Raw genomic sequence first — 25,483 nt, 5'->3', positions numbered from 1 at the left:
GTCTGCCCTGTTCCTATGATGCACTGGGCCAGGGTCAGACTAATTTGCATGTAGCCAGGTTCTGAGCTGGGATGGTGCAGTGAGCTAAAAAACGGTGATGGATCAAGCCCTGATCTTTTGACTGGGTAGGAGTGTTCTGCTTAATTCAGATACTCTGTCCATCACCACCCCCTTTATGAATCATTCTCCACTGTGCAGCAGTAGAGAGGGAAGAATTCACTTCAAATCATAAACAGACATATTTTAACACCTCTAATAATGAACCAAAAATATAAAATTTCTAATATATATGTAATGTATTTACATAATTACAATGTTTAATAATTATTATCAATTAAAGCAAACATTATTAATTTAATTAAAATGGCACACTATATTCCCACAAACATAATAGCCAACAATTTCAATGTAATTGGAATATCAAAAGTATGTACATTATTTAATAATAAATAAAACAATCATTAATAAATGAATTAATAATGTTCAATCTATTATTACTTAAATAAAGTCCTACTCTATTCCCCAACAAAGCAAAACACAACTAATATATAACATAAAAATATAATTATTTACAAATGTTCAAAATTATCGATAGATTAAATATTTCAATAATTCCTTCACAACCTAAACAACCCACACTTAAAATCCCACTTAAACTATCAATACAAAAAATAATATTAAATTAACAATTAATTATCAACAAATAATTTCTTAACTAACATCACTCCCTGTACCTCTAAAAACCCAACAACCTGCACTTAAATTATAACTTAAAAAATACAATATTTACTCAATTTATACATTTTTGTAATGAAGAAAAAAATTGATAATACAGTAATATTCAGGTTTATACTTAATTAACTCCCAACCCATTACCCTTAGACACCTAACAACCCGCACCTCAAATATATATTTAAATAAAATATTTACATAATTAATTATACAATGAATAAATCAATAATTAACTAATCATTAATTATACTTAGTTAACCTCCAACCCTTTGCCCAAATAAACACAATAACCTACCCGTGAGATTTAACTTATAAAATAAATTAATTACACAATGTTGATAATTAAGTATCAATTAAATAGCTACTACCAATGTTAAATAAAATATGAATTCATTATAATTAATTAACTTCCTACCCTGTACCTCTACAAATCTTACAAGCGGCAACCACACTATATATTACAATTACCAATTACATTAATTGAAAAATCAATTAAACATTGCAAACTGTATTTCAAAACATTATTAAAATATAGAAACAATTTATAAAATATACAATTAAAATGTAAAATAAAATACATAAAGATAACTGAAAAACAGTACGTTTTACAGCTATATCATTGTAAACGATATCAGCACAGATATATTTTACAACAATATTACTCTAAAAATTGATATTTTTGTAAAAAATAATATTGCATTACGATATTTATGAATCACTGTGATAAAAACTATATATTTTCTGTGAGGCAATATTTTTGACTCAGTATTCTGTCCGAATACCTGTGTCACTAGGACAGGGTTAGGTCAGGAGAAATATAAATATTGCACTTACCTTGTAAATAGCTGAGATGTGGCTCTCGCAATTTCCGAACTAACTCTTTATTTTCAAACACGCTTTCAAAGTGTGTTGTTTCCACATATATTCCTTTCTCATTATATCCACTCCAGTGAGATGTGAATTCAACGTTAATGTCTGTTAAAAAAAGATTGACAGAAAATAGTCAGTTGTATTCGAGATATACACCAGAAATATGGAATCACAAAGATTGTAGGATTGTAAATACTAAAAATAGAGCGTAGCATTATGTAAAAAAGGTTTTCTGCAATATTTAATAAAAAACACAAATAAAATTAACATTTTGAAATTCATAAATATCGAACCTGAAATGGCAGAATACAAATGATGATTCTGTAAAGATTCCGAGTTGTTTTTTAATACAATTGCATTTGGCATATCAATCAATCTTATTGCTTGACAAAAGCAGGAACATTTGTACAAAAATTCATTTTGGGGTGATGGTTGGTAGAAAATAACCTGATTTGTGGTAACCAGGAAGAAAAGGACATATCGACTTGTAGCTAGAGCTGGGCTGCTCATCATCTTTCGATGGCATTGTACCCACTGTCACCACTGTCGGAAAGCTTACTCCAATGGGTCGACAGATTATTCACATAACCCTAATTAGAGCACACAATTTGTCTGTCTGTCACCACCAAGCAAAACCTAGCGGGACCAGACAGGGAAAAAACAAACATGTCACACACACCCTGCGAGAAATCTCCTAGGGTGTCTGGGACATCAGTTTGAGAGTTTATTGTTGCAAAACTAAAAAGTTTGATGTGTGCCAGGTTTCTTTCTGCAATCCAAGCATTAAACGTGCAGTGTCAGCTGTTCTTCCGAAGGCCAGAGATCACTGCTGGACTGGGTGTGGTTTTTAAATATGAAAGGTGGAAGTCCATCAGGGTGGTGGATGACAGATAGCACATTTAGGGCCTGATTGCGATGTTGGGCGGATGTTGCTGCGGTTTCGGGACCAACTGACCTCCAGTTATTGGTCCAGACACCACCATTACAATGCAACTGCACATGGTGGGGTCACAAACTCCCATTTCAGTATGGGAGCTTGTGCTGCGGACGTAAATTGGTGGTAGCACCAGCTCCCATGGAGAAATGAGAAATTCTGTTAATCTCTGCACCCCATGGCAGGTACCTCAATGTGCCTTCCATGCTGTGCATGGATTAACAAGGGGCATCATAGGTGCCCCCTCAGCCCCCAGCCGGAGGCTGTGGAGGAATGAGGGCCCTGCCAGGGGCCACCAAATTTGCTTTCTAACAGGCTTTTCATGTCGAAAAGTACAACATGGAAAGCCTGTCAAAAACCGACATTGCTAACCAGACTACGGCAATGCCGGACGCAGGGACTACACTGAAGCCTCTAACTGGCCTTAAACCCATCGGCATCCAGCCAGAAAGACCGGCCAGTTTCAATTCCGACCACCTACATTGTTATTAGGTGGTCGGAATTGAAACTGGAGATATCGGTCGGTAAGCTTCCAACCTGAGGGCCGAGGCATTCCGACGCACATCATAATCCGCCCCAGATTTTCTTTAGAGGATTCAGGAGCTTGTAGATCCTCAAGAGATAGGACACGCCAAACAGGAGGTAAATTATGTCTGGAGTTAAGAATGAAGTACTTCAAAGAGAATAAAAGAACCATTTGAGCATTGGAAGCAAAGATTTGGGGCCAGATGTAGGAGCCATTTACCGACCGGTAACGGCCGATTTCGGCCGTTACCGACCGGTAAATGGGTTTTCGGTATGTAGGGGCACATATTTACAGAATCGGTAAATTTACCGATTCGGTAAATTTACCGAATCTGTAAAATACCGAATCGGTATTTTTACAGATTCGGTAAATCTCAGATGTAGGTGGGACTCTTCAGAGTCCCAAAGGCCCTCAAATTCGATATTTTACCACCCAATCCAATTGGGTGTTAAAATACCGAAATCAGGTGTGCATGCACATGTGTGCATGCACACCTATGCCATGTGACAGACAGACATGTCCTTAGGGCATGTCTGTGTGCCACATGGCGCACATGTCAATTTTTGGGGTGCCAGAGGGTGTCAACGTGACACCCCCTGCACCCTTGCAGAATTCGGTATTTACCGATTCGGTAATTACCGAATTGGTATTTCCCATTGATTCCTTTGGGCTGTGAAGCCCATAGGAATCAATAGGAAATACCGATTCGGTATTTACCGAATCCGTAAATACCGAATATTACCGATTCGGTAATTCCACACCTGGAATTACCTACATCTCCCCCTTCATATTTACCGACTCTTAAATACCGAATCGGTAAAATTCGGTATTTAAGAGTCGGTAAATATGATTTACCTACATCTGGCCCTTGATCCTGGAAACTGGTTTATAGTGTATGAATACACCTATGTAAAACAGCTCTCCCCATTTAAAAAGAAAATACGGGAGAGAGAGGGCCCCTGAGATAAAGATTACCAGGCTGGCTAATCAGGGGAAAATAGCACAATCGTTTATATGAAAACTATGCTACTTGTAAGATATTTAAATAGGCGGAATCTCTTGCCGTCATAACAGCGCTCAATGGGAGTCTAAAATGAGCCAATAATACTGCAATAACTGAAAAAACTGCTGATTTAAACAGCGATCTTGCAATGAACTGCACATGTATTAAGCATTTAAGAAAAACACAAAAAATATATCGTCATTTTTATTATATATTTGAAATATCAAAGACTTGAATATTGTGTGATCACATCTGTAAACATTTCTTTATACAAAAAAGAAAAAAATATAAGAAATATTTACAGATGTGATCACACAATTTTCAAGTCTTTGATATTTCATATTTATAATAAAATGTCAATATATTTTTTGTGTTTAGTATTTTACTGACTGGATAGTTTTAATATACCTCATTGTCAGACTTTTTGTGGATTCAACATGAATTGCTCAAAGTGTTCATAGCACTTCACACTGATGCGTGGGTGAGAGTTAAGTGGGGGAAAGTTAAGTGATGTTGGTAGCCAGATCTAAAGCCTAAAAAGCCTCTCTTCTCTTAGGGCCTGATTATAACTTTGAAGGTGCAGCGCTGGGTCCGCCCAGCTGCCGCATGGAAAGGGGAGACCTCTAGGTCATCCCGAACGTATGGCCAGGTGCCATGCCCGCCCGGGAAACCTTTTGCAGGAGGGGGCGTAGCCCCGGCTGGTATGCCCGAAGTGGTGTGGCCGGAGCACGCCCCCGCCGCATAAGAGGGTTTTCCTAAACCCCCGCCCGGAAGTCCGTGCACTTTGTGGGCGGGAGGGGGATGCCGCCCCGCAGACCGATGGAAGGTTTAAAGGCGCGGGGCCCAAGCAGGCGTCCTCTTGTTCCCGCGCTTTGAAGGTTGCACCACTCGTCGCTCGTGAGCCCTCAAGGGAACAAGCAGCAGTTTTTTGTTGAACGTGGTAATTGTGGTTTTTCTGTTTCAGTTGTCGGGGCGTATTCTGGGATCCGAGGAGCCAGAAAGAAGAGCAGAACGTCGGATATGCCTGGAAAGAAGAATGGAAAGAGCTCCGAGATGGAACGAATGCTTCGCACACTGCTAAATCGAGTGTCGGCGATGGACAGAAAATTTGGTAAAATGGACCGAATGGATCGCAACTTAGCGGCGCTGCAGAAAAAAGTGGAAGCTCAGGCCGGGCCAGCAGGGAGACGTAAGGGGGTTGTGAGTCCTGCCTTACCAAATGTTACCCCGGGTGGGAATAAGGGAAGAAAGAAGAGAGGGAAAGGGGTTCCTAGTGAGGCCCCGGTTCAGATGGAGGTCCCGCGGGTCCCAGTAACCCCGGCGGCCGATCCGGTGCCCGCACCGGACGGGGGATTGCCGATCCCTGTGATTATCACACCACTGGATAAAGAACAGGTACCCCCGAGCTGGCGATGCATCTAGCAGCAGTATTGCCTTGGTTGAAGAAGGGAGCGGGGGGATCCGCGGACGCGGAAGATCCAGCTGCAGAGGCCAGACGAATTATTGACGAGCTCAGGCAGGCAAGGGGCTCTGGGGAAGGGAACATGCATTCTATTCCTCCTCAGGTGGCGAGCCCGGTCGCGGTCAAGAGTCAGAATAAGGCGACGAACAAGACCGGAGATACGGCGGGCAATGGTAAGAGGTCTCTCCCAATAATGGGGGAGGGTGCTATACCGTCAAGGCGGGAAGACTTAGCGCAACATGTCCCGATCGCCACGAAGGAGATGGTCTGGGCCGACAAGTATATTAATATGTTTTTATTGTTGATGGACAATCGAGAATTTGAGTATGCCAAAACCCAAAAGGAATTCTTACACCCAAGTGAATGGAGGGCCAAAATGGCAGAATTCAGGTTGGAGGAGTCTGTTACGGTTTGGATTAGGGCCTTCTCTGTGTTTGTGGCGATCATAAATGAGCGAACACCAGAGTTGTTGGGAGGCCTGGCTTGCAACCAGAGCAGGATCGTGGGCTACCATGAGAAATATGGTGGGGACGCATGGAAAGGGTACGATGTGTCTTTTAGAAAAGCAAAAGAGTTTAATGAGTCATTGACTTGGGATTGTTTGGACACAGTATCTTGGCATGGGCAGTTCACGCCAGGCTCAGCGGTAGGAACAGGGTCGAGCGCAAATGGTTTCAAGGCTGTTCAACAGAAACAGACACAGCCCTTTCGGCCAGCCCACTGGGGAGACTCTCAGTCGAGAGCGGGTGGGAATGGAAACAAGCGAGGGGTTTGTTGGGGTTTCAACAAGGGAACATGTAGTAGGCCGCAGGGAACATGCAGGTTTAGGCATGCCTGCGCAGGTTGTGGCAACACCTCCCACCCCGAAACTAGCTGCCGATCCAGGGGCAGTGTTGGCAGGGGAAAAGGTGGTACGAAGCAGGATTGACATGGTGGCACTGATGATTAAGCAGTTCCCCATGGATATTCTGGCTATGACCCCCTGGCTGAACAAATACCCTGATCGAGTGTCCGCCGGGATCCTGCGGGATGGCTTCTCATGTGGCTTCAGGATCCCGGCGGGTGACTTTCGGGGGCCCCCATTGTGCAGGAACCAATTGTCCGTTACGCACAACACGACCGTGGTCGCCACAAAAATTGCAAAGGAGGTTCGCTTGGGGCGGGTTGCTGGACCGTTTGGTGAGGTACCGGCTGCCAATTTTGTGTGTTCCCCATTAGGGGTGGTTCCCAAGAAGGAGCCGGGCTAGTTCAGGCTCATACATAATCTGTCTGCACCAAGAGGGGCTTCTGTGAATGAGGCAATCGATCCAGGCATGTGCAGTGTGAGGTATGCATAGTTCGATGACGCAGTGGTCATGTTGAATCGCCTAGGTCCCGGGGCACTGTTAGCAAAATCGGATATTGAATCCGCATTTAGATTACTGCCTGTTCATCCCAAGGATCAACATTTGTTGGGTTTCGCATTCCAGGGAAAGTACTACATGGATATGTGCATGCCGATGGGTTGTTCAATTTCCTGTGCTTATTTTGAAATGTTTAGCTCTTTTCTGGAGTGGGCATTTGCAAGGGCCTCAGGGCATCAGCATGTGATGCATTATCTTGATGATTTTCTGTTTCTCGGCCCAGCTGGCTCTCGGGACTGTGCACGGGCATTGCAGGAATTTTGCGTGCTTATGCGGGGTTTCGGGGTTCCGTTGGCACCAGGTAAGACAGTGGGGCCGCCTACCTCCCTGGAGTTTCTGGGTATTGAACTAGACTCCGTGGAAGGTTGCTTCTGTTTGCCGACGGAAAAGGTCGCCAAATTCAGGGCCTCCTTGCAGCAATGTCTTAAGAACGGCAAGGTGACACTGCATCAACTGCAGCAAACAGTGAGACAGCTAAATTTTGCACTAAGGGTTATGCCGATGGCTTGCCCTTTCTCACGATCCATTGCCCAGGCCATGGGGGGCCTCAAGGAAGGGCACCATCACACAAGGCTGTCGGCAGAGGTTCGTCAGGACATGCTCATTTGGCTGGCATTCCTGGCGGATTTCAATGGCCGGGTAGTCTGGACCAAGGCCCCGGCCTCATCAGCAGAGTTGGGTCTATGGACGGACTCAGCGGGCAGTGTGGGTTTTGGCGCGATCCTTGGGAATCGTTGGCCGGCCCAGAAGTGGCCAGCTTGGTGGGCGGCAAGTGGCCTGACGAGCAACATTGGTTTCCTGGAGTTGTTCCCGATTTGGGTGGCACTATTGGCCTGGCCAGAAGAGTTCAGAAATAGCTCGGTGATATTCTGGTCTGATAACATGACTGTAGTGGAATGCATTAACCAACAGGCAGCACGCTGCAAGTGGATATTGCGATTGTTGAAGGAAATTTTGTTGCAGAGCTTGAAGCTAAATGTGCAATTCAGGGCAAAACATGTGCCGGGAGTACTGAATAATGCAGCGGATGCGCTCTCTCGTTTCAAAATGCAGGCATTCAGGGATTGTTTACCATCAGCGGAGCTAGCGGCAGCGCCATTTCCCGAAGCACTGTGGCAAATCGGCGCGCCGGATTACAAGACCTCGTGGCAGCCAGTCTAGTGCCCAGGACGAGGAAAGCTTATGAAGGGGCGTTTTGCTCGTACTGCGCCTTTTTGGGCCCCATATGGGAGCATAGGTGGGGTCAGGAGGGCCCCTTTACCCAATTTTTTAGTGGCACTTCATGAGGAAGGCCGGTCGGCGGCAACCGGCAGTCGGTATAAGGCTCCCATATCGTTTATGGCCCAGCTTCAAGGGATCGGGACCCAACAGACTCCTTCATAGTCAGGAAGGCGCTGCGCGGCTGGCGGCGCCTAGAGGGGCGCAAGAAGGATACCAGGCATCCGATAGGATTTGACAGGTTGACCACCTTGCTGGCCGCATTGGAGGTGACATGCTCCTCACCTAGTGAGGTTGTCTTATTCCGGGCAGCATTTGCGCTGGCATTCTATGGTGCCCTGCGAGTAGGCGAACTAGTGGCTGCCAATAAAAGGGATACCGAGGGGGGTCTGCGTAGGGACCACATGCAAGTGAGGGGGGATTCCCTGCTCATCACGATTGCCAGGTCCAAGACAGACCAGGAGGCCCAGGGGAGTAGCATTGTGTTGCAGCGCGCTCCGGGTAGTCCCTGTTGTCCAGTGGCGCACGTTGAGGCCTACCTACAGCAAAGGGTGGCGACGTGGGGGGGGGGCCTTGCTGCGGCATACGGATGGCACCCCGTTAACAAAATTTCAGTTCCAAAAGGTGCTGGCAATAACGATTGCAGCTGCGGTCTTGAACCCGAGGGATTTTGGGACTCATTCATTCAGGATTGGGGCCGCTACTGAAGCGACGGCCGGGGGTCTGCAGGCAGACAAGGTTAAACAGTTGGGGCGATGGTCTTCGGACTGTTTTAAACGGTACGTGCGGTTGCATATGTTGTGATTCATTGAAGATGTGCACTCACGCTGGTTGTCTTTTGTTTGGATTACAGTTTCACGAGCCTGTGACGCAGGGCGGGAACTGGGACCGGCCCAGTGTCAGTTATCCACCACGTCAGGAGCAAGGAATGGACGACGAGTGGTCTGGGTCGTGGGCCACTCATACGTGAGACGGGCCGCGGACATATTCAGTGCAGGTGATGCGATTCACACATCTGAGGTATATGGTTTTAGGGTATCCTTCCATGGACGGGCGGTTTGGGCATTGACCAACTGCAATGTTTTGTCAAGGAATTGTTAGGGCGGCACAGGGCACCGCCATCAGTAGTCATAGTGCACATTGGGGGCAATGACTTGGTTAGATTGGGCAGACGGGCCTTAATCGAGCACATACTTTCAACAGTTAGTTGGTTAGCGAAGACCCTCCCGGGGTGCACTTTAGCTTGGTCACACATGATTCTGAGGAGGGTATGGAGGGGTGGGTGGTCCACGACTGCGTTGAACCATTCGGTAAAGAGGGTCAACAATAAGATGGAGAAATTGTTTCGATCTGCCCACCTTCACAGTATACATCACGGTTGCATCTGGGGGGACCACTGTTATTCACACGATGGGGTACACCTGTCCAGGGCGGGGAATGACATATTGATAGGAGACTTCCTAGCCTGGCTAGTGGGATTGAGGAGACATGACCTATAGGAGTTGTGGGGGGGGCCAGATAGTCGGTCAACTATCTGGCCTGTGGCGGTAAGGTCATGATCGGTGAGCAGTGATTTCAAGGTCCCTAGTGGGGGCGACACCCAGTATGGATGGGAGCGCCCGGGGGGAGATGGCCATTGGCCCCTCCCACTGGGGGCGGCGGCCATTACGGATGGGATCGCCCAGGGGGAGATGGCCATAGGCCCCTCCCAGGGGGAGACGGCTATATGCCCCCCCCACGAATTTCCCGGGGGCCGGATATTCGCTGTGGCGGAAGAGAGTGCGGGGAAAGGGGGGGGAGTCTACGCTGTCCTTCTTACGGTTACCCCGCACGGGAACTCGGATGACCTTAAGATGGCGCCGAGTGGAAAAGGGGCCCCCATGACAAGGGAAGTTACGGTTGGCTACGAGGGTAGAGCCCTCTGAGCATGCGCCACTACGAGAGGGCGGAATTTGGTGATAGGGATCTGACACCGGTTAAGACCTTGCCGTTGGCCCTTAACGATAGGATGTACAAAATTCGTATACAATGCATGATGCCATGATGTTAGACTCGGCTAGGAAATCTTTGTATTAGAGATTTGTTAAGGTTAGCCTCAATACCTGTCTTCATCAAGTGTAATGAAAGTTGAATTTTGTACATGATAAATGAAACGTTTATTTAAAGTTTTAAATTTTGTTTCATATTTTAATAAATACGGCCGGGGGGTCGTGAGGCCCCCCTGCCTTCTAAAAGCTCACAACTGTGTCTGTCTCCTACCATTGGGATTGATGGTGGAAGGGGTGGCGGGCATACCGGACCATATGGAAAGGGGAGACCTCTAGGTCATCCCGAACGTATGGCCGGGTGCCCCGCCCGCCCGGGAAACCTTTTGCAGGCGGGGGCGTAGCCCCGGCTGGTATGCCCGCAGTGGTATGGCCGGAGCACGCCCCCGCCGCATAAGAGGGTTGTCCTAAACCCCCGCCCGGAAGTCCGTGCACTTTGTGGGCGGGAGGGGGATGCTGCCCCGCCTACCGATGGAAGGTTAAAAGGCGCGGGGCCCAAGCAGGCGTCCTCTTGTTCCCGCGCTTTGAAGGTTGCACCACTCGTCGCTCGTGAGCCCTCAAGGGAACAAGCAGCAGTTTTTTGACCCACCCACCAGCCCCTGATGCAGAAGTTCGGGATTAAGCAAAGTGGAATCAGCAATTGATTGGGATGCAGAGAACGTCGTATCCAGACTGATTCTGAGATTGTCTATGCAACTGACTACCTGTCGATAGGCCTTTTTTCCTTTGTAGATTTGTAATAAACTGTATCATAGGACCATTTTTCTCCTTTGTAGCAATGTCTAGAGGATTGGGGACTTCCGCTCCACAGGACGGGGGTAACAGTTGAAAAATATACCTAGCTCTGATATAAAGATTGCATAGGTTTTTCTTTTTTCTCCATTTTAGTAGGTCTTAAACTGTTGTATTTATTAGTCTTCGGTCGGGCAGTAAGGTCATGATCGGTGAGCAGTGATTTCAAGGTCCCTAGTGGGGGCGCCACCCAGTGTGGATGGGAGCGCCCGGGGGGAGGCGGCCATTGGCCCCTCCCATGGGGGGGCGGCGCCCATTACGGATGGGATCGCCCAGGGGGAGACGGCCATAGGCCCCTCCCAGGGGGAGACGGCTATATGCCCCTCCCACGAATTTCCCAGGGGCCGGATATCCGCTGCGGCGGAAGAGAGTGCGGGGAAAGGGGGGGAGTCTACGCTGTCCTTCTTACGGTTACACCGCACGGGAACTCGGACGACCTTAAGATGGCGCAGAGTGGAAAAGGGGCCCCCATGACAAGGGAAGTTACGGTTAGCTATGAGGGTAGAGCCCTCTGCGCATGCGCTACTACGAGAGGGCGGAATTTGGTGATAGGGATCTGACACCGGTTAAGACCTTGCCGTTGGCCCTTAACGATGGGATGTACAAAGTTCGTATACAATGCATGATGCCATGATGTTAGACTCGGCTAGGAAATCCTTGTATTAGAGATTTGTTAAGGTTAGCCTCAATACCTGTCTTCATCAAGTGTAATGAAAGTTGAATTTTGTACATGATAAATGAAACGTTTATTTAAAGTTTTAAATTTTGTTTCATATTTTAATAAATGTATTTTATTTATTTATTAACAGCATTTCTAGAGCGCGAACGAAGGCCCAAGGGCATCTCGGCGCTAAGATATCTGCAGTAATTAACCAGAGAGGGGGAGACTGAGTTTACTGATTAAAAAGCCAAGTCTTAAGTTGTTTACGGAAAGACCAGAGTGAGGGGCTTGTTTTAATCGAGTGCGGCAGGGTGTTCCATAGTTTGGGCGCTGACACAAGAAATCTTCTGTCTCCCCATAAAACAGATTTGGTACGAGGTACCACAAGATCATGTGAACTAGAGGAGCGTAATGATCTGGGGGGACAGTAAGGGGTAAGATTTTGGGTGAGAAAGGCTGGTCCCAAGTTGAGCAGAGCCTTATAAACTATGCAGAGAGTTTTGAATTTTATTCTGTTTATTCTGTTTCTAATGGGAAGTCAGTGTAAATTTCTGATGGTTTCTGACGCAGATTGGTGTTTGGGGATTCTTCCCAGAAGCCTAGCGGCTGCATTTTGGATAATTTGCATTTTGTTTAGTACTCTTTCTTGGGCGTTTAGAAACAGTGCGTTGCAATAATTTAGTGTGGACAATACCAGGGAGGAAACCAAGGTTTTGCCAGCTGTCTCAGGAAGGAATGGCAGAATTTTTTTGATCAGTCGCAATTTATGAAAGGCGGAGGAAGTAATCTGATTGGCGTGAGGAAGGAAAGTAAGGCGGTCGTCGAACATGACCCCCAAATTCCTCACCTTACTGACCGGTTCAGGAGGAGGACCCAGTGAGAGCGGTCACCAAAGGGAGGACCATTCCGGGGTCAGATGTCAGAATATGACTACTTCCGACTTGTCGGAATTTAATTTCAGACAATTGGAGGCCATCCAATTCCCTATGGCCAGCATACCCAGATTGAAGTCGTTTGCTATTTTATGGCCATCGTTCCTGACGGCGAGAACCAACTGGGTGTCATCTGCATAGGAGGTAAGGCTCATCCCATGTGCACGAATGACGTTGGCAAGGTCCGACACATAAATGTTAAATAGTGTCGGACTAAGGGATGAGCCTTGAGGGACTCCACATGGCAGTGACAAGGAGGATGAGTGAAAAGATCCCATAGTGACCACCTGGGTCCTATCCGCCAGAAAGGATGCCAGGAGTTTCTTGGCATTTTGTTGGACACTCATGCTTTCGACACGGTCGATCAAGGTGGTGTGATCGACCGTGTCGAAAGCCGCCGATAAGTCAAGCAGTATTAAGACTGCTGTTCCTCCAGCATCACGGATGGATCTAATATCGTCCGCGGCTTTAATCAAGGCCGTCTCCTTCCGTGGTATTGGCCGGGGGGGTCGTGAGGCCCCCCCTGCCTTCCAAAAGCTCACAACTGTGTCTGTCTCCTACCATTGGGATTGATGGTGGAAGTGGTGGCGGGCATACCGGACCATACTACCAAAGCTGTGGTCGGGCTGCCTGCTAGATTAGGAGTTTCCTCATGTCTGGCAGTCTTTTTTGGGCATTCCCACAGCATTGCCTCCAAAAATGGGTACCGCAATGGATACACCAAAAAACAGTTCCTGCATGGCATGGGCTGAGAATTCCATGCTGTGTAGGGACTGGGGTGGATTCATTCAAGGGGGGCACATGTTGTGCCACCCTGCATGCACACCAGGGCACAGAGGCACCTTTGCTTCCTCCCCACCAAGATTTTCATGGTGGAGAAACTGCCATGAAAACCTTGGTTGAGAGAAAACACCTAATATGCTTAGCGGGGCCACCACAGTCCTGACAAGCATATTGATGCCTCCCGGTGGTTTGGTGGTGGCTGCAGTATGGCAATGGCGGTCTTAGCACCCTACCATAATAGGGCACTTGGGAGGCATCTGCCGCCAGGCCATGACAAGTCTGGCGGTGTGTGTTCTGCCAGACTCGTAATTAAGCCCTTAATGTTTGAATTACACTTATCTTGAGATGTTTTAAGATCTAGGAAAGCAAATCCCCTCCTATCTATAAAGGACAATGATTATGTGCCTACATGACCTGACCCTTATTAACCCCTTCAGCGCGGCGCGAATTTCCGCGCTGTGTTGAAGGTTCTAATGAGCCTATGGGCTCATGACGGAACGGTTCCGTCATGAGCACAGCTCACCCGACGCTCATGACGGAACCGTTCCGTCATGAGCATGGAAGGGGTTAATATGAGCCGACAATGTCTGCAGAAACAAAAGAAAGGCTTCAAAGCATCATTAAGTTATAAAACCCTAGTTATCTCATTTAGGAGCAAGACACTGATGTGCTTTTAAGGATCCTTTCTGCTAACAACCTACAATATATTCTACATGCTCAAAATAATAATTCATGGTCTCACATGGCAAGATAGGTTTGGTCCATCATCAAGTATGAAACTCAGTCAGTGGAAATGATGCACCACAGATTAATTTCTAACATAAGACTAATTTTAATTAACTGTGTGAAGTATGGCATGAAAAACCTTCCAATCCACAACATTTTAATTAGTGGCGTTTGATTGCAAGTCAAAACTTCACACATATACTTTATTATGTAATGTTGAAACAGTGTCATTTTGAATCAGTCTGTGATTTCAGTTGGATAGATGCTGGAGACTAAAGACACATGCTGTTGCTTGGTGTGCAGCTGTACTCAATCTATCTCATGCGTGTTTGCATAATGCACTAGATTATGGTGACATGAAAGATTTATCTACATTACATATCTATTGACTGACTGTCATAGTCAAATATATGTGTTAGCTACCTGATGATTGATCTAAGTGATGTACTTGTATTAATTTATCTAATTTCTTCTGCACGAAAGTCATTCCCCATATGCTGTTTCTCTTCATTTCTTGACTTATTCATATTGTCCTATGCTGTACCTCATCCGGATTCAACAGAGCATGGAGAGAAACATGAAGCCTTGATACAGCGTAAACGCTGATATATATCCTCAACCTCTCCTCTCTCCAGGACAGCAGTCAGCGCCAGGACACCCAAGGGTAACAGACGCGCTTAATAAAACAATTAAAATAACATAACATATCCCGGATGTGAAAATGAAAATATACATAAACCTCACATGCACTTTGCAAGAGATTGAAAAGAGTTAATGTAGACACAAAGAAATTAGATTACAAGCACTGTAGTTTAGAAATAGAAGTAAATGGAGTGTGCCTAGGAATTGCGCATCATCTTGTGGCCTTTCCCGTGCCCAAAAAACCTGGAACTTGTGTATGCCCATGTGATGGTAAATCAAAGCAGAGCACATGTCACTTTATACTATCTTGTACTTTTTATACTTTTGTAAGGAAATATTACTTGAAACCCATCTTTTTAAAATATAATACGCATCATCTACAAACAGCAATGTCACTAGTATTTAATCTAGAGTCTTCAGATGTATGCTTTTATGTGGCTACTTATATTTTAAAATGCATCTCTGCAAGGAAATCAATTATTGTATGAATTTTGTTAGTTGTTAATTGTACTATGCACTTTAAACTTGATGCTGCTGAACTACGTATTTGCATTTTGCACAAAACCATGGTGCACTTTGAATTTGATGCTGCTGAATCATATAATTGTATTTTGCATATATATTGTTGTTGGACTAATTGCTGCTACCAATATTTTCTTGTGTAGGATTATTTTATTACCTGCAGTTTATTCATTATTATTTTAAGCCAATAATCAGTTTAGGTGCTGCTAATTGGATATGCACTTTAGAATTGTTAATTTGCACATATACTAATCTCGAGATAATACTTAGCACTTTAATTTGCATATTTGCACCTAACCAAAGATCGTAGGATTGGTAAGTTTTTTTTTTGCCAAATTTGTTGACCCTATGACTATGCATTTTTAATATTGTTAAAATGTTTTTATTATGAGTGCTATTATGCATGATTATTTTTGAGATAGTTTAATTTAGTATGGTGTTAAAATTCTCTTGTGTGTATGCTGCTATATGGTTGTATTTTTTTTTACAAACCGAATAAAGCACCTTTGACTTGACTTGAGTGTGCCAAACTTCCTAACAGTTCATATTCATAATGGTATGAATTTATTAAAACATATAACTCATCAAAATGTATTTTGTCCACTTATAAATGCAATGAATTGTTAATGTATTACTGCAATATAACACATGCTTTTGATTATTGTGTTAAAACATATGACAAACATGTAAAGACGGAAAGCCTATTATTTTACTCTCATTTTTATGCACCATTGATCGTTTGAAGTATTGGTGTAATTCTGTCAAATTATGAGATAAGAATGTAAAAGTTCATACATGTTCTTTATAAACCTGGTGACTTAAATTTCTAAAACAAGTTTCTTATCTATATGTTTACTTATAGTTGGCACATTTAGAATTTGAATTTGGTAATAGGCCACAATTAGCAATGAACATGTACATGACTCATGTGCAATGTGTGACTATTAAAGTAATGTATTAATTGGATTATGTCACTTATTTATGAAAGTACGCTCATGTATTTGTAACTTGAAATCGGATTTAAAAGCTTTAGCTTTAAAATGCAAAGCTTACACCTTCTTCTCAGACTCATGGAGAAGATGACAATGCTGCTTCTCGCATGTAACACTTTTGTACCTTTCCCTTGGACATTCTTGTGATAACTGTTACTTTTGTATACTTAGGAAGGACATTTCTCTGGGACTACAACTTTCACACTTTTCCTATGAGAAAGTTGATGGATCAATAGGCTATTATACAATGACCTGTGTTTCATGGACAGATAACTGGTTCCCATGCATTCTTGACTAGAACTATATACTTTACTTGCTATTTTACACCTCGTGAGAGGATGATCATCATTTGAAATGTCGTCCCATAATGAGGTGATTTTTGACAATATCTCTGGACTTGCTAAAATATATTGACAGCGCTTTCAGAGGAATTAGTTCTTACTCCTTAGCCTTTAACCCTTAGCTCTTTGGCTTGCTTCTTGTTGTCCCGTCTCTCTGTCGTTCTGAGAAAACTTACACAGACTGATTTTTGGCAACACTTCCCAACCAGAGCATGTGAGGAGAGTGATGCCGCGAGGTGGAAAAACAACATTTTGTATACCCCTCGTGAAGTCACTTTCTCATAACAGTAACCTGAATTAATTGTGTGGTTTTGAAAACTAATCAACATAGAATAGAATGCACACACAAATACACGTGGGAAACTAATTTTCTCATGTTGCAACTATAATCGACTAACTCAGTGATGTTGTTACTTTTAAAAACTAATGCAGCAGCTATAAATTAGGTCAACAAAAAGAGAGGTAGGGAGAATGTAGAAACACTCTTAGTCCCCGGTTATATATATTTCAACAAAGTAAGAGTGTTCCAGGTCACTCAAAAGTAACAGAAGGAGCTCCTATATAGGATAAATACACGACCCCACTCAGGTCTGTATAAAAAGCCCTCACTCACCTACCTGGTAGGTGACATGCTTCATCATTGGGCCCCACTGGAGAGGCCGAGTGCCTCCCCAGTGTGCTACAACGCCAGAACTACTGCGGAGCAGGTTTTTTGTGAATAGACGTGAAATTGAGTTCTTTTAGAGTGATAGTGATGTTAAAAATGTCTATGGTGTATCAAAAAAGAAGATTTAATGTTTGATCACTTAGACATATTAAAAGTTAAGGTGTGGAAAATACGGGCAAATAAATTGATTGGTTATTTCCACTATAAATAGTCAGTCAACATGTTTCTGCCTTGAAATGGTGTCAATTTACCAGGCATTCATCAGGACAAGTGTACTAAACCCCGGCGGTGTGGACGCGCTAAGGACCACCCTAACCTGGGGACATAAAAGTAAACAAGTGTAAAAAAGTGCAAGTGGAAGGAGGACCAGCCTCCTAAAGTACTCCTCGTTTGGGAGACTCAAAAATAATGCACTTGTATGGTGAGGAGTAAGCACATCTTGGATCACGAGAGGGGGGTGGTGGCGTAATTGGCACACCGCCCTCGATGCCAAGCACCCTCTTGGAACCTGCCTCTACCCTCGTCAACTGGATCCCGTAGAAGCAGCTATAAATTAACCAAAAGCGGCAGGAATGTGCTTTCTGTTTGTTTATTTGTGGCAAAAACATGAAGACTGGTGAGTAAATCACGCATATATGTTGCTTTATTTGCTAGGTAATAACTAACAGGGATACCTTAGTGAGGGGGAGGTAAACAGAAGGGTTATAATTCAAAAAATAACGTTTAATTGTGTTTGTTTCTATAATAGTTCCCGTTCTGGCCTGTGAGGCCTAGAACAAAATGGACGTTTCTGTGACTCCGAGATTGAAGCAAAGTATGCATGTGCTGGGAGAAAAGATCTGCAGACAAGTATGAGCTGCCTGTACCTGTGCAGAATGGGTCAAGGACAGCGTGCCCTGAAAGTCTAGCTGAGTGCCAACAAAATGGACGTTCGTATTTAAAAACGTGGGAACGAATGCAAGAATATCAAAGTAAGGACACGAGTGAGACGGATATGTGAGAGGACAAAGGGACATATTTCATAGCGCTGATCATGATGAAATTAAACAATAAGATGATGAGGTTATGCTCATCCACCCCTTGGATTGACCAATCAGAACTGTTAAAGACACTGATAGTTACTTGTGTAGATAGATTAGGTAGAGAAAAAGGGTATAATAGAGTATGTCCGGACTGAAGAAAAAACTCTCTCCTTCGATTTCCATCTGTGTATCCTGACATGCTGTCGGAATGCTGAATCTTTCCTGAGGCGTAAGAACTTTGAATTTTTCTGAACTTAAACTTTATTTGAATGAATACGGAGTCTTTAGGTGAGATTAATAGCTAGAGAGAATAGAGAGATGAGCTTTGGGAACTATTATGTCCTGTGCTAATATTCATGTCCTATAATCTCAATAATAATGTGTTCATTTTCTGAGCTTTGAATTAAATGAAATATAAATGTATGAGTTAAAATTCTTTCTTTTCCTTAAATCTATTTTGCATTAAACAAATTAATAAATAAATAAATATCGATCAAGCTAGGAGATTTACTTTAAATAAAAATTAGATAAATGAAGAATTAAGCTGGCCTTGTTCATCCTTAGCCTAATTGTTTACTACAGATCCATTGACAAATAATGGTGGTGTGTCTGAATAGATTGTCTTTTTGAATAAACCATGGTAAAGATGTACATATTATAAATATTTTGTTTAATTGAGACACTCAGCTATGATCCAGCAGCTCTCCTTTGATTCACAGTGATCCATGAAGTAGAAAGAAAGTGTGCCCTGGTGACTCACAGTGTTATGGGCCCCACTGATGAGTAGATAATATGGTTTAATACTTCAGGGAAAGGTGATGAGGTTCATGAAGACATTTCTGGAGTAGCGATGCATCAATAATTAACTTGGTAGCAGAGCATTGGTTGCTATACAATTAGCAAGGATAATGTATAAAGCGATGTATACAGGATCTGATGTACAGAATTATGACTGTTGAGTTTGTATTACGTTATATGTAGTCTGGAAAAGGCTTCCGGAAAGTGTGGGAAGCCGGTTACTCTGTCTGCAGGCAGAGGAAGTGTGGAAAGTGAAGTTGCACATCGCATAGTCTGTTTCAAAAAGTAGTGGTTTCGTCGTATATCACAAGTTTAGGGACTTTACGTGTGAAAGGATAAATGCATAGCGAGGACAGGCTATAAAATTGTAGCCTTCAAGTACAGGAATCATTGTGTATCCTGATTTAAAACTTACTGCTGAGAGAGTAATAGAGCTTAACCCGAGCTTGAGAGAAGGGTACGGTAGAGGGATGTGCTACTTTATCAGCGAGTCTAAAATCCTGTGGTAGATAAGAGGTAAGCGCTGTCTACTGGAAATACAGAATACTTGTGCAATTGAGAAAACTATCACTTTGGTTTAGCGAAACAGACAAATGCAGTTGTTTTATATAGTTACTAACTGATTCAGTTGTATAAAATTGTAAATACCGCTTCTCGATAAACCTTGTACAGGAGGGGTCAGTCGAAGCTGCAGAAGCCGGAGCAGAGCTGACGGCAAAAGTGTTGTGCAGGGGTTGGTCCTTGTGACCAAGACAGAGTAAGTGCTAATTGGTGCATCAGTAAAGCAGCGAGACTATTGGTTAAGCACTAAAACAACGTATCTTGTTCTAATTGGTGCGATAGTGTGAACCGCGCTGTGATAGGCTGGTGTTACAAAGCAGTTTGCAGAAGAGTGCGCAATCTTTTGAAAGACAGGACATTTTCTGAAACATTGAGTTTTATTACGGAGAAGAAAAGGAGAAACCTTCATGGTTTAAGAAATTGAAAAATGTATTCAAGAAAGACAAGGCGATAGTAACAAGAGAGGGAAAATTACTCACTCCGCCAAAAACGCCTGCTTCTTCCATGATGACAAAATATGGCTATCATACCTGTATTTGGCTAGAGAATTGGGCTAGATATACCAAAAATGATGGTGCGCTAGCATTTCCAGAAGTAGGATCGTTTAATCTGGCAGTTTTATGAAATTTGAGAGAAAAGATGATGAAGCTTGAACCGAGACCTAGACCCACTCAATTTGAAGCACTAGTTGAGTGGGAAGATGAGATGCATGAGTTAGAGTGACAAAGGTTAGAAAATCATCGAGGACGAAGAGGAAGATAATGTGGATTATGAGGAGAAACACATAAGAGTAGGATGCGAAGATGGAGAAATGCTGACATGTGTGATGGAATGTATCAGGTTAGATTAGTAGATGAAACGGTGAGACGAAAATGCACAGAAAAAAAGAATAATGTGGATACAGGAAGGAAAAATTATGGAGATGGCGAATCAGAGGATACGGTGTTTGAGGAGATATTGAATAGGAGACCACCACCATATCAACCGGGTTCTATATGGACCACTCCAAATGCCCCACCAGTAGAGGATAGGTTTGCTGAAACCCCAAAATGATTTTTAGAGACCTTCCAGAAAGAGTAGAAATGAGATATGATTCAAAAACCCCAGTGGTAGAAACTAGACTTACCGGTACTCCTAAGCAAAATGATGAAATCAGAAAAAGTGTAGCAAGAGTAGAGAGCCAAATTGAAGTACTTCTGAATATATATGTTCTACAAACGAATTAACCAAAAAGATACAAGAACTTACTAAAAATATAGAAGCTGTAACAGTCCCAGAAACAATAGGTCCTGTAATTCCAGTGTTCGAAAATCAGAAAATAAAAGTATAAACTTTAACGATACTTTTAAACCGGAGTTTGTAAAAAGTAAGAGAAAAGATTTATCCAGATTTGTCTGAGACTAGGCGAACAAGTAACATGACAGCACCTGACTTGACTTTTAATCAGATCTTACCATATAAGTTTCCAACTGGAGCAGAATCTGATTCTGCGACACCCTAAAGAAATGTGGAGAAAATAGATTTAACACAAACCCCAGTAGGACCAACAGAACAAGAATTAAGTGATTGGCTTAAAACTCTGAAAGTTAAAGAACATGAACCTAAAGTATTAGATGTGGCTAGACTAAAAGTTTACATGGAAGAATTAATTATTGGCACAATCGGAACAGATAGACTGAAAACATATCAGGACGATGTTTATGTGTAAAAGTATTACTTGGAAAGCAAAGTCTATACATGACCAATTGGAAGGATTAGCTAGTGAATTAGATGTAGATTGTGCAACGAATAAAACATTATAGAAACTCTACAGTGTAGAGTTTAATGAAAAGACATTGAAAATATGAATACTGCAGGAAGATTAACCCAAATAAAAGACCTTATTGTCTTACTAAGAAGATGGGGAGATGTGAATAAATGGAAAGTAAAAGGAGCAAAGAAAAAAGAAGAAGCCAGTGATAAATCTACATTAGCATTCTCTGTGAGAGAAAAAGAAACAGTAGTAAATGAATTAACTATGAGAGAAATACCGGGAGGAGGATATGTACATGTTCCTTGGAGTAGACAGGACATATTATCCTTTACTAATGATTTCCCCAGATTAAGAGAAAAAACTGTAGAATGGTACCGACAGGTGGATCGATTTGTAAAGGTTTCAAAAGTACTATGGGAAGATATGGAAGGATTATTTGACATTGTAGTACCAGCAAACCTATGGTCTGAGTGAAGAATAACAGGAAATTGGCGGAAAACTGAATATCCCGGAGACAAAGTAAAATGTGCTCCTTCACCTGAAGTGATGAGGAAATATGAACAAGTAATAGTGTTTTTGAAAAATAAAATTCCACTGAAAGAGACAGATTGGGTAAAAATTGACAGGACTTTGCAAGAACTGAAAGAATCTGTACATGCATTTTATGAGAGACTGTTGTTAGTGTTTAAACAATATAGTGCATATGAAGAACTAAATGAAAAAAAAAAGAGTCATTTTGTGTATCGATTTGTGTTTGGATTAAGACCAGAAATAGGAGACATGATTAAGCATAATTTGATGGGATGGCAATCATGCTCAGTGGACGAGACAAAATACTGTAGTGATGAAATTGAAGTTCAGCAGAGAAAGCTCAAAGAGAAAGCCATGTGGGCACAAGTGAAGGTAGCAGAACATCAAGTGGCACAACTGGAAAATAAAAGTACATACAGGAGTCAAGGAAAATTGAAGAGGAATTTCAATAAACCTAAATTAGTAGAGAAAATATAGAGGAGCTTAAGAACAAATATCCTTGTCACAATTGCAGTAGGATAGGGCATTGGAAGAAAGAGTGTAAGTGTCCACCAAGAGTTAATCCCGAAAATACACCAGTGAATCAGCAGGTGCAGAATGAGGCAATTCAACAACAATCGCAACAGCAGCAGGTATTTACTCAGCAAGGTCAGGTGCCGCAACCGCCACTACCACAAAGTGTAAATCTGCAGAGATACAATGCAGAGACAGGATTCAGCAGAGGCGAACAGGTAAACCGATCTCCCAGAGTGAATGTGAGTCCTCAGTATTGGTTACAAGAGGATGACGGGAGTGAGTCGGATGATAGCTTCTGGTGGTGCCTGAGAGAGGAAGAAGAGTTTGTGCTTGGAGCCACTCTCGAGGTACATCAGTCTGGTCCATTTGTGAATGGAAAGGTGAATGATGTAAAGTAACTTTCCTAGTTGACACTGGTGCTACCCGTTCTACTGTTAGATCAGTAGAAGTTCAAAACCTTCCTCTCTCGGGAGAACAAATCCAAGTTGTAGGTGTAGCTAATAGACAAATTAAAATCTCCTTAACAAAACCAGTTGAAGTTGAAATTGGAAATTTTGAAGACATGCACCGATTTGTGGTGTGTGATAGTAGCCCTGTTAATCTGTTAGGCAGAGACATTCTATGTAAAATGAACTGTGCCATATATTGTTCACCAGATGGCATAGAGCTCCAAACCCCAGATGAAGACAGCTAATGACCATGTCAATGATAGAATCAGAAAAGAATGAATTGTTTCCTGTGTTTGATCGAGAAAAGATACCCACTGAATTGAACAAAACAGTAAAAGAGCAAGTATGGGATTTTTCAGGAGAAGATATTGGATTAATGAAAGATGTAGATCCTGTGAAAGTTTCTGTAAAGGAAGGAGTGAGTTATCCAAACATTCCCCAATATAAAATGACAGCAGAAGTAATTGAAGGAATAACACCAGTAATAAACAAGATGATTGAACAAGGCATTTTAAGAGAAATAGAAAGCAGTCCTTGTAATTCACAGATAATGGGATTGAAAAAGCCTAACAGAACATTTAGGATTGTACAAGATCTTAGAAAGGTTAATAAGATTGTTGTCCCATGTTGTCCAATTGTACTAAATCCAGCAGTTATTCTGTATCAAATTCCACATGATGCAGAATGGTATACCTTGATTGATTTATGTAATGCGTTCTTTACGGTTCAATTACACCCAGAAAGCCAGCAAATATTTGCGTTCCAGTTCAGAGGTCACATTTTGGCATGGTGCCAAATTCCTCAGGAGTATACAGAGAGTCCATCCATTGTTAATCAATTGCTAAAGAAGTCATTAGAAAATTTGAGCATGCCTGGATAATCTGTATTGGGGGTCACTCACCTGAGCCAGGAGCTTGGAGTCTGACGCCGCCGTGAGGGAAACGACACCGGGTGCATCCTTTTGCTCGCTCCTTGCAGCTTCAGCGCCCAGCACACGCAGTAGTCCCGGCCAGCGGACTACTGCCCCCAGCAGCCCTAGGGAGGGCGTGACGCATCACCACGCGCCCGGAGGCGCCATAAGACGATTGAACGCCTCCCGCCCCGCATGACGCGCGCGGGCAGTTGCCGGGAGAAGCCCGGGACAAGGGCGGGACAGTCTGTGACAGTCCGGGACTGACCGAGGCTGAGCTGGGCCCTCCCCCTTGACTCTTGCTGGTGATGTATTATCTAACTGTGCTCATTCTGGATTCGTGACCATCCTGCCCTGTATATTGTGGACCTCTTTATACTTATTGTTTTTATATTGCTGATTTAAATTCATTCAGCCTTGTTGGAGTTCGTGAAAGCTTTATTTTATTGATATTCTCATTTGTTTGTATTTTAATTTGGTTAATTCGTGCATTTAAATACATTATGTCTAAGCAAAAGGTCCCCAAAAATTCAACTGCAATGGCCACTATGGATAATTACCTAGTCAAAAAAGTTAGCCAAATTAACAAGGAATGAAGAATGTCGCTAGGGAAGGAGACTGCTCCACCTAACTGCTCTACTATGCCTGATCAAAATATAGTAGTAAATGCGAATGATCGCTTAGATCTCGTCAACCTTGATGTTTCGACTGAAACCCCAGTTGAGTTTGCTACTGGCCTTGATATTTCCGCTGTTCTTACTGTATTCCCCAGAGTATGGCCTGCACTGGCTCCTAGAGCTTTAAGAACTTGCAGGAAAGCACCTACTGCCCGAGGGGGGTATCGTACACGCAATAAAAAAAGAGGTGAGACGGTATCTAAAATCTCCCCTGGGACAGAAGATCTGATAGCTAAGAATGCTTCCCCCTCTATGAATGTTGAACAGTTTGATCTTTTAATAAGTATTATTGACTCTAAGGTTGATAAGTTAATTAAGCCTTTGGTGGACAAACTGGAACAGCTCTCATCTGAAGTAAACAGATTAGGTGGGCTACTTGCCTCACATATTGCTCAGGATGGAAAGTCTAGACCCATTAATACTGACCCAGGTCTTCGCAAAGTACCCGTAAGCCCACCAACCGGGGATGGAACTGTTAAGGAAGCAGCCATATCGGCTCCATCATTAATCAACCAACCCCCCACATCCCTTCAGAGCAAGGTAGCTAATAGTGAGGGAGGCCCATCGATACCAACTAGACGGAAACGCCCGGTGGAGCTACCCCCGGCCTGTGCACCCTATGTGGCCATCTTGACCAACGTCCCTTCTTATGAGACTGATCCCATTAGAGCCCAACCTGAATCTCATGATTCGTTAAAAAACAAAATGGTCTCTTGGTTACACAATAACTGTGGCTTTCCAATGACTTATTCAGGCCAAATTCTAACTACCAGAAGGGTCGATTGGATAGGTACGTCTATAAAACATGTCGGGGTGACTGTGTTATTGTCAACTTTAAACACCCCCAACACGTGGCAATCAGCATTAAAAAAAAGGAAAAGAGAGTTACAGCAGGAGGCATGGGAATCTTTAAACCTAGCTGCAGAGATACACAATAACACTTTATTCAGGGCTACGGTTAATTCCCCATTCCTCAGAGACGATAAGACCCCTGTATTGAGCTCTAATGTCTCTA

General features: G+C 43.3%; 1 protein-coding gene across 2 annotated transcripts in view; it reads right to left on the bottom strand.

The window, feature by feature from the left end:
- LOC144767454 (cytosolic phospholipase A2 gamma-like) overlaps nucleotides 1-25,483 on the bottom strand; it is an 892,628-nt gene that overhangs the window by 470,883 nt on the left and 396,262 nt on the right. For both annotated transcript variants that reach the window (XM_078650877.1, XM_078650878.1), the window contains one exon: nucleotides 1,567-1,707. In XM_078650877.1, the coding sequence (XP_078507003.1) occupies nucleotides 1,567-1,707 (141 nt within the window). The remainder of the gene's footprint in view (nucleotides 1-1,566; nucleotides 1,708-25,483) is intronic.

Source organism: Lissotriton helveticus, chromosome 7 (assembly GCF_964261635.1).
Source record: "Lissotriton helveticus chromosome 7, aLisHel1.1, whole genome shotgun sequence".
Taxonomy (NCBI): Eukaryota; Metazoa; Chordata; class Amphibia; order Caudata; family Salamandridae; genus Lissotriton; species Lissotriton helveticus.
This window is presented reverse-complemented; position numbering and strand designations above follow the sequence as displayed.